This window comes from Myotis nattereri (assembly GCF_964212035.1).
Source record: "Myotis nattereri genome assembly, chromosome: 20".
Lineage (NCBI taxonomy): Eukaryota > Metazoa > Chordata > Mammalia > Chiroptera > Vespertilionidae > Myotis > Myotis nattereri.
In genome coordinates this window covers 1,864,275-1,875,080 of record NC_138096.1, presented here as the reverse complement: position 1 = coordinate 1,875,080, position 10,806 = coordinate 1,864,275, and the positions used below count along the sequence as shown (strand labels likewise).

At 38.7% G+C, this 10,806-nt stretch overlaps 1 protein-coding gene across 1 annotated transcript; it reads right to left on the bottom strand.

Moving 5' to 3' along the window:
- Positions 1-206: 206 nt before the first annotated feature.
- Positions 207-8,920, bottom strand: LOC308535394 (complement factor H-like). The gene is made up of 9 exons (XM_081114265.1): positions 8,744-8,920; positions 8,473-8,655; positions 6,899-7,075; positions 5,644-5,820; positions 4,971-5,180; positions 2,991-3,167; positions 1,558-1,731; positions 1,151-1,333; positions 207-624 (listed from the first exon to the last, which is right to left on the bottom strand). Exons 2-9 carry the CDS (start codon positions 8,534-8,536, stop codon positions 425-427), a joined length of 1,362 nt encoding a protein of 453 aa, XP_080970391.1. The 5' UTR covers positions 8,537-8,655; positions 8,744-8,920; the 3' UTR covers positions 207-424.
- Positions 8,921-10,806: the final 1,886 nt, after the last annotated feature.

Sequence of the window (10,806 nt, the reverse complement as noted above, 5' to 3'; positions counted from 1 at the left end):
CAGTTTGGTTTTGACGAGTTTGTGAAGTGACTTTAAGGTGAAGATGGAGACAAGCATTTTTTACCTTTTCCTCTGAAATTAGAGTCTCAAAACGCCCCCAGCTGTGGAGAAGCTGAGAAAGTCGGGAGGGGGGTGGGGGAGCAGGAGGGGAGAGCTGGCATCTACTTTCTGGCCAGAGAAGTTTCATGAACAGAACACACAGCAGGCTGGTTTGTCACATTTTAATGAGATGCTTATGAGAAGCGGTCCGTTGGTCTCAGATTACAATGGCATCTCCCACATGGCATTCAACAGGAATTGTGATTAATGAATACAAGTGAGTCACACCCTACTAGAAAAATAAATTGAGAAGAATTAGATTAATATTAAAACATTCTGAATGAGGCGCATATTTTAATGTGAAAACTGCCACACAGCTCTCATGTTATGCACAAGTGGGATACTCCAGCTTTCCTTCTCGACATTGTGCTCGGAATGCAGATGCTGGTGACACTTTAGTATAGTGACCTTTACGGCACGTAAATTCAACATAATCATTTGTTCTAGAATAAACCTTTTTCGCATACGAATATCTCAACTCTATGTTATGTTCTCTCATGATTTCTTCTGATATTACACATGCATCTGAAATTTAAAAAAAAAAACATAAAACTTTAACTAGCAACAAATATTTTCCACAGAATTTTATACTTCTATGTAGAATTTTCTACACAGATCCAGGATTTTAATCTCAAACCCTTTTCCAAACCAATTCATTAAAAATCCATCATGTTTCTATAACTCATTTTAACTATCAATGATGTTAAAATGAGGTACTCTGTGGAATGTGTGGTCATTGCACGTTATAATCAACATTCACAATATCACCTATGCTAAGAAGGGCTTTCATTAAAGAATCCTTGAATGGGTGGTGGAGGTGGATGAGTGTGGAGGGGGCATAAGTGGTGATGGGGAAAATAAATTAAAATAAAGAAAAATGATAGTTTCTTGCTGTTGTTGCTCAAGAACTTTTCAGACTTTATACCCTCAGACATGATTATTTGGTTGTCAACAGAATAGGTGATACTCCATTCAAGTTCTGTTGTAAACAGCAAACATAACATTCATTACACGGATTTCCCAGGGTCCACGAGGAAATTAAAGGACTTACTTAAGCATTTGGGTGGCTCAGACCACTGTCCATCATGGCACGTTATTCTCCTGTTTCCCTCAAGTTCATAGTAGGCCTGGCATTGATACTCCACTGAAGACCCCGAAGCGTAGAATGGCGATATATATGTGGTAACATCTCCATTGTCAATAGCAGGAGGGCGCCCACATTGTCCTGTGGACTCTAAGAGAGGATATTGTTTGATTTAATGAGTGAGCAGTTGATTTTAAGGGAGCTGTGGAGTAGGCAGGAACTACACTCACCTCCTCCCGGCCCCAAAGTGATTTACAGGAAACGATAGAGCAACAAACCTGAGTAACCAAATGAAGGCCAGCGGGACAGGAGTCTAGTAACCAAGTGCTTACAGAAGCTGCACAGAGACTGGGAGGGGAGAATGAGACACCTACCCTTGCACTCAGGTGGGTCTGTCCAATTCCCACTTAAGCATGTCACCACTGCTTTCCCGAAGAGGTCAAAAGGGTGCCTGCACTGATAATGTGCTATATCCCCATGTCGATACCTAGGCTTCTGGTTTGGTATGAAGGCATTTTGCACTGAGGGAGGGCTGCCACAGGAGAGATCTGAATAAAGAGAAAAAAAGGGATCTCTAATGCAGTGATCATTTAGACGCAATTCAGACGGAAAACTTCACAAATTTACAGACAAGATTGAAAAAAGAAGATAAAGCAATTTATTTGGTAAGAGGAAAGCTTTTATATCTTAAGTTCCTTTTCCATCCACTCTCAAAGGTTCATAGACATTTTTAGGCCAATGAAAATCATGATATGCTGTGCAAAACTTTTGAGTTTGATGTAGTCCTATTTGTTTTTCTTTTGTTTTGTTTGCCTGAGAACATATATCAGAAAATAAATATTACTATGAGAGATGTCTAAGATTTTACTGCCCATGTTTTTTTCTCTAGGATTATTATGGTTTTTGAATCTCACATTTACGTCTTTAATCCATTTTGAGATTATTCTTGCATAAGATATGAGAAGGTGGTCCAATTTCATTTTTTGTTGTTGCTGTGTTTTTCCAATTATACCAGCACCATTAATGGCATCCCAATAAATTCAATAAAAATTTTAAAACTTTTTTAAAAGTAAAAAAAAAAAAATGACGGTTTTTCTGAACATTTTTCTTTAAGTTTAGTAAAATAAATGTAGATGATATAAAATCAAAGTGAATTTATAAACCCAAGAAACTCATAATAAACATATTATTTGGCAGCCAAATGTGGTTTGTAAACATCATGATTTTGAATTGGGATTTTAGGCCCTTAGGAAATGAGCAGAGTAGCCAGGTTCTTAGAGAGTAAGTCAGGTATTCACATGCTTTGAGGAACATCGCATGGCTAAAGAAGACGATACGTGCTTAAGTATCCACACAGAAACTGAGGAAAAATAAGAGTACAATATATTTACAGTTTCCTAAAAATACTCCAATAATGTGAGTGCTTACGGGCACTGCAGTGAGCGCTGTGCAGGTCATTGGGGAGACTCGGGTGGATATAAAGCAATAAGAGGCTGAAGCTACGGTTCCCCACAAAAGTGGGCGCAGAGCCCGCTGGGAATCGCTACAATGGTTTCAGGGTCACACCCCTGGGCTTCTGATGCTGAGTCTGAGTGAGCCTGTGAGTCTGCATTTGCCTTTCTACCGATTCCCCAGAGACGCTGACACGGCTGTTTCCGGGTCACACTCTGAGGGCTCTGGGGCCCCAATGCCCAGCACTCAGTGCCCATCCCATTCCTCTCTGCTGAGGCATAAACCTTCCTTGATCTGGCCTCACCAGAACCTGCGTCTGTTTTTTAATGATGGAAGAAGCCAATCACCAAAATACCTTTGCATGTGGGTGATCCTATCCAAATGCCGTCCCTACACTCTACAAAATTGGATCCATACATTTGGTAATAGTCTGGACATGTATAAGCCACTTGTTCTCCTGACTTGTATGAGTTCTTCTTCCGGCCTATGAGGATGGCATTGCCATAGCTGGGTGGGCTAGGACAAATTATTTCTGAAAAAGGAAGAACATAGACTTTTCAGTAAATCTTTAAAAGTACATGTTGGCCAATAATTATACTTTAGAATAATAGATACACACCAAACCAATGTCTACTGTACAATGTCTTTCTTATAACTTGAAAATGATAGCCATCTTGATTTAGTTACATTGAATAATTTTACATTTATCAAAAGTGCAATGTGGAGATGGTGGCTTTGAAAGCCTGAGGAGATGGGCATACCAGGCATGACCGAGACCAAACTTCTTATAATCAAATTCTTATCTGTCCACACGGGCACAGACACCAGGTGCATTTGACATTTTTTGCTTCTGTCCAAATCTTTCCCCATAATTACATCAAACATCTTAAAATAACTATGTTTTTATTGATTTCAGAGAGGAAGAGAGAGGGTTTAGTGATAGAAACACCAATGATGAGAGAGAATCATTGATTGGCTGCCTCCAGTACATACCACACTGGGGATTCGATCCTGCAATCCAGCATGTGCCCTGACTGGGAATCAAACTGTGGTCTCCTAGCTCATAGGTAAATGCTCAACCACTGAGCCATGTGGGCCTGGCTACATCAAACATCTTAGAACATTATGGATTTATGAGGAGAAGGCTGATAAACTCTCAGTGAAATGAATAATGATGAGGTTGGTGAGCAGGGAGCAACTGTGATACAGGAAGAGATGAGAAGTCAGAGGATGCCCATCAGAGCACGTGGACAGTGAACACAGATGACATCCAATGAAATAATTTGGCTCCTGTTGCCAAACTTCTCATATGACCATTAATTGTGCTATTCATTCTCTAGCAGAATCCAGAACTTCTAGAGATATCTTCTAGAATTAATGCAGTTCTATAGTTTTACCATGGATGTTCTGACCTAAAGATACTCATCAGCCTTAGAAGAAAATGAAATACACTATACTTGTGCAGTCTGGTGAATGGGACCAATTTCCTCCTGAACATTCTACAGTCGCAGATCCACAGATCTGAAATCCTTTGTTACAGGTATACGAATATTTTATCCCATGTGGATAACTGTTTAACCTGTTAGGAAGAACAGCATTGGAGACCTCAGGGGGTGGTCCACAAGGAAGTTCAAGAAAACAAAAAGAAAGAAAAGAAAGAGTGCATATTTCACTAACTCTGAACTTTACTTCATGTCCTAGTTGTCATATTTGGTACTTTCATTTGAAAGAAAATGATCACACAGGTGCTAAGATCACATGACAGGAAAGGCGCACAAATGCTTGACAGACCACCATGGTGGTTGTCCAGCTGTCAGCTTGAGCAGAAACTTGAAGCGAAAATTATGAACACATCTGAGATGGAGCGTGTTAACGCTTCTCTAACAAATCATGAGCAATAAAAAGAAACACATTGAGAATCATCTTAAGAAAAGTATCCTCTACTGTAAGAGATCAGAAGGGACAATGGAGAGAGAACATAAATCTTTATAAAACCTGGTGACAAAGCCTTCATTGCAACCCATATGAATATGTAGGAGTATGAACAAGTATATTATATGAAGAGTGAGGTTTCATTTCACCACATTTCAGGTTTTGTAGGAAAAAATGCCCGAATTACAAGTGATATCATAATGAACCAATAAAAGTAATAAAAATAGGCTTGATTTGTTTCTGCAAAAATAATTTAGTAAAATATTATAATCTATATAAATGAAATATAATGCTCTTATACGTTGATAAATCTAAGAGTTATTTCTCATAACTTTGATGATGACGATGGGTTATCTTACTGAACTGCACCAAAACAGAACTTCAGTGTGCACGCTGTCCTCACCTACACACTGTGGTGGAGCACTCCATTTTCCCCGGTGGCATGTTATCCCATCTTCTTTGGATAATTTGAAACCATCCTTACAAATATAACTTAAAGTGGTGCCGTGCGCATATAGCTTGGGTTCCAATGATTCTCTTTCATCTTCTGAAGATCTGGATGAATAAATGCTTCCATGTTCTACATGAGGTGGTTGAGAACACAGCGTGTTTCCTATATAAAAAATAGAGATTAAAAGGTGAAGCACAAAGATAATGTTTAAATTGAAAAATAAAATCCAACACTGTTTGGAATTTTAAACTAGGGACATCGGAACCAATTAAATTATTAATAACTAAAAGTATTTGAAACTTGCAAAGATATATGTGCCCATAAAATTGATGCTACTGTCCATGTGTCCCATATGCCTCTTCAGTCTCCTCCTGCTCATCTTGAGAAGTGAAATACGCATAAACAGAACTTGGGTATTTCCACAGTCACCGGAAGTTTCTGTTTGCATTGATTTCACATTAGAAAGGAAATAATGCTGATTGATTTCGGCACCTGGTTGGAGTGTACTGTTTGGAGATGAGTGGGATGGGTAGGGGAGAAGGGTGATCTTGTTCCTTTACACAAAGCAGGGGTGTGGGTTACCCTCATCTGAGAGACAGTGTAATGCAAGCGACCCACTACTGACCGACACAGCGCGGTATTGACTGCCATCGTCCATCCTGGCATACGATTTCCTCTCCTTCGTGCATTAGAAAGTTTTCTTGACAAAGAATAGATATTTTTTCTCCTTCTTGAAAATTCACGGTCAGGCTCATATGTTGAGAATTGGGAATCTGAGGTGGAGGTGGACATCGTGGAGTTTCTAAAAATATTAAAATTAGATTTCTTGATGAAAAATCATAAGTCAAAAATATTAAAATGACAATTCAGTGAATAAAATGATCAATAATAGTGCACCTGGAAGATCAAACTATAATGCTATGTTCTGTGTTTAAATATGTTATACTTTCCGTCTTGTTTGTCACTCTAATATACCTCATTGGGTTTATTTTCTCATGGCCTTCCTTGTAGGTTCTTTCCTTTATCCCTTCTGTGATCAATCTTGGGTAGCTTAGCTTATGTAAAATGTTTTCTGTATATTCTAGGCCCATGGAAATTGGTAAAAATATTGAGGTGAGTGGGTCAAGGTGCCCTCAATTAAAGAAGAGCAATAGTGATATGAAAAGTGGGATGAACCCTGTGTTATTGGAATTGGTGGTGGCAATGAGACTCAGTGTTTGCCAGACAGATATAAATGAGCAAAGACAGATGACTAGATGGGTAGATTCTTACAGAGATAGATGGATGCAGACATAGATAGAGCGTGCACCCATAGACGCTTAGATATATATACGCGTTATAGGCATAGGCACATCTGTAAGGTAAGAACTTGGTGGCAATGGGATCCCAATAGGAATGCGCACACCCACTGCCCAATGTGACTTTAAAGCCACCCCACTGCCGGGTGGTTTGTTGACAGCTGACCAATGCACAGGATACAATGACTATTCAGAAGCAGTATTTTGGTTATTTTCTAAATTACTTTCAGGCTACAACATTATTGTCATAATACAGACTTAGAAATAAAATGGTAAGACACAGCCGAAACCGGTTTGGCTCAGTGGATAGAGTGTCGGCCTGCGGACTCAAGGGTCCCAGGTTCGATTCCGGTCAAGGGCATGTACCTGGGTTGTGGGCACATCCCAGTGGGGGATGTGCGGGAGGCAGCTGATCGATGTTTCTCTCTCATCAATGTTTCTAACTCTCTATCTCTCTCCCTTCCTCTCTGTAAAAAATCAATAAAATATATTTTTTTTAAAAATGGTAAGACACAAAGAGACACCTTCTACAAGGTAGGAAGGAAAATCCACCGTTGGGAAATGTTCTAAACAAGAGCTCACCTGTGCAGGTCACCTCGGGCTCCCATTTTCCGTTCACACAGACTGAGTGTTTCTGCTTTGCCTTCCTCCCACAAGTGTAACTGATTTTCTTGTTATGCTCATATTCAATCCTACCTGACAACTTTGTCTCATAGGCAATTGTCTTTGGTAATTTACACGTCTTCAGTTCAACTGTTGCTGTAAAATGAAAATATTCCATTGAAGACACTAACTATGAAAATCCAGGCAATTAATTAAAAAAAACCCAACACAACAACTATGGAGTCCAGGATCTAAATTCCAGCAGCAACGTTCTTCCTGATCATGCTGAATGAGTTGGGCTACAATATTTGAACACATAGTCATCCTAAAGCCATGCTGTGCTTTGGGGATTGCAAGGACATTGGGGTTCATCTTTTGTCTGAGCTACATAGGGAAGAGTCATACATGACTAAATATGGTCTCATTTGAAATCTGCAAATTTTCACATCCATTTTTCTTGGTGCCACATATCTCTACATTATTTTCAGTCTGTAGTCTTCAAATGGTAAAAGAAAACAATTATCGGTGGAAATAGAATATATGAAGTTCCTAGTTTAATTATATATTTTAAAATAACTTTATACTAACAAGAAAAGTTGACTTAAGGTGTAGGGTATAGTGAATGTCTCAGCATACCTTTGGCATGAACACCAAAGACCAGAATTAGAAACTTGGTTTTTAAGTCATAACACATTTTGGATATATGTTCTTCGAATCTTTGAGAAGCTATTTTATACACCAGATCATCCTAGAATCCAACAATATGATAATGCCCTAATAACACATTGATGTTGGCTGCAGTATGTTTTAGATATGGACTATGGAAGTTTTCGTACACAGCTACATATTTCAAAAAGGCAATGCAGGTGGCAATCCGTTTTGAATTTGATAAGGTATCAGTGTAGGTCTTAGGTAGTTTTTGTTAATAATTTGTTAACGATGAGAGGCAAGTGAGGCTGAACAGAACAAAGAACAGTCAAGTAATTGGCCAAAGAAAGTAATGATTGTGTAACGCAACCTTGAAAAAGAAACTAAATAAAGGGGATTAATTTAAAAGAGACAAGAGGCTTGAGAAATAGTCTTATTGTTAGGGCGGGTCCAGAGTGGTGAGGGACACAAAATGAGTCGTCTTCTTCAAGATGAGAACTGAAGGAAGATTTGTAGTCAAAAGGAAGTGTGATGGCTGTGGTATGTCGAAAGATGCTTGTTTTCTGAAAGAATTTATTTATTCAGAGAAAAGAAACATCTTCATAGAGTGTAAGGCTGGTTTATAAGAATTTACAAAGTAAACAGTGAAGAGAAAATTTCAATCATGTGTCTTTAAGTAAAATTTAGCTTCACGGGTTTAAATGATTTTTATATGAGGGACAGAAGCATGAAATTCTATTGTTGGTTTCTATTTTTCCTCTGTAGATCCTATTGAACTATAAACCATGAATGTTTGATTCATTATAATTTGCAAGCTGACATTTTCAAAAATATGGTTGCGTGTAGAGTTTCACAATAAAAAATCACAGTGCTATTAATTGTCAATTATAGAAGTGTCTTCTCACCAATGCACTGAGGTGGTTGGGTCCACGTTCCCCTAATACATGTAACTGAGCTGTGACCAATCATTGTAAAGCCTTCTCCACAAGTGAACGCTACTGACTCTCCATGGTGATAGGAGGGCCGTGCTGGGGACACGACCTCGCCGTGCTCCAGCTCAGGTACGTCTCCACATGTACTGTCCTCCTCTGTGAAAATCCCACAAACATTCAACTTTAAAATGTAAGTGAGGTCTTGATATGAACAGAAACACTGCTGAAATTTTGGATACATTACCAACACACACGGGCAAGGGTGTCCACTCTCCATCAACGCACTGAATTTTCCTCGCACCCTTCAGCAGGAACCTGGGGTTGCACACATACTCCACCACCTCACCATGTTCATATTCCCCTTTAGGTGTGCCTGCCACTGTCCCATTGGGGAGTCGAGGAGGTTGATCACAGGACTGTACTTCCTCTACGGTAGAAATACTATATAACTAAAGGATAAAGTGTCTCTTGTACAACTGAAAATCCAGTAAAAGAAGTGATTTTTTCTTTAATCTATTACTTCTTATCTAACTTATTATAGCATTCTTTTGAGGAAGGATAAAGAATGGTGTTTACACCAGATTCATGTCTCCCAGTTCTGTTATGATACAGAACTAGCACATTGGACATATACATAAGCCCAGGAAACGTTCAATATTCTAGATCAGGGGTGGGGAACCTCTGGCTCGAGGGCCATAAAAGGCCTTGGAAATCATTTAGTCTGGCCCTGCCAATGCATTAGGGGTGAGTTAATTAAATGTTTGACCAATTACAGCAGGATAACTTTTAAGTTGATAATTTTATATGATCTGAGAATGATGTCATAATATCCAAATGGCCCTTGGCAGAGAAAAGGTTCCCCACCCCTGCTCTAGAAGATCTAAAACTAAATGCAAATCAATGACCAAATATCATTGTGTAACTATTCACATTCCATGGAAACATTTCATCAAAACTTTTTTGGGGGAGGAAAAATCATTGGAGGCAAGTATTTCATCAACAAATTTTAACTCTACATTATATTGCATATGGCATTGAATTAACTCTGTGATGCTTGAAATTGTCTAGAAATTCTCAGGGAAACTTGAGGTGAGACCCATGCTGATAGAAATGTCCAATACCAATGGTGGAAGTTAAGCAAAAATTATGACTAAAGAGGTCAGTCCAGCATCACACAGTATGTCCATCTATGGAGATTTTCAGTATATAGTCCAAAAAGCAATTAAAGATTACTTCCTTAAGTAAGAAAGTGGGAGGTATCTTACTATCCAGCACACATTCCTGGCTTAATGCATTGAGTTTTAGATACACTGGCAGCCAGAAGAAAATTAAGAGAAAAAGGGCAGCTGATATCCTACATTCTTATTCTTGTTTGAGCAGGTGTCAGAGAATTAATCACCTTTACATGTTGGAGGGCTACGGGACCATCCAAAGTGGTAGCACTGAAGAGAGTCTGGTCCAATGAGAGTGAGGAGTCTATTTCTGCAGGAGAATTTCAACACATCTCCAATGACATATTTCTCTTTCCGGGGCTGAACAATTAAGTTCTGCTCTATATCGGGAACGATGCATTCTCTTTCTATAAAAAGGGTAAATAATTTAATGAGAACATATAATTAAACAGTGGCAAGTAAACTTTATACGTCATGCAAAATTAAGTGGCTGGGTGTTGCATATACGGAGAGGCATCAAATAAATGCTCTCCCTGGCAGTGCATTCTCTATTATGTCTGAAACATCCCTCACATTCAGTTGGGAACCTTGTGAAGCAATAGATGTGCCCTGAACACTTATTTGTAATATCAACTAGCTTATAGTAAATCTGATTTTACCAATGACATTTATAAAATTAAATGCTACATTTTTGGTATTATCAAAACAATACTATTCTCTCACATTAAACAACAATGAATGCTACAGTTTTAAATTGCCTGCTTAAATAAAAATTGGTTATTTTAATTTAATATAGTTGGGGAACCAGTCTTTTTAGAGAAGCATTTCTCATGTATTTTCGTAGAGGAACATTAAAAGTTGCTTAGTTAATAACTTAAATCAATTGCTATGAAGAATAAAATTCCAACTCTTTCACGCCTACACTTCCAATGCCATCTTATCTTTTCCTCCCTTTGTTGATCCAGACCCCAGGCTTCATGGTCTCTGAACATTTTTTAAGAAGTCAAGTTCCTTGCTCTCCCTGTTGCATGGTTCCAAATGGTTTTCAACCTTTCTGTGTAGAGATGCCTTCCTCTATGACACAATCCCGCAATCCCTCCCATTTTCAAAGTCCTTGGATGTATTCCTTCCTTTG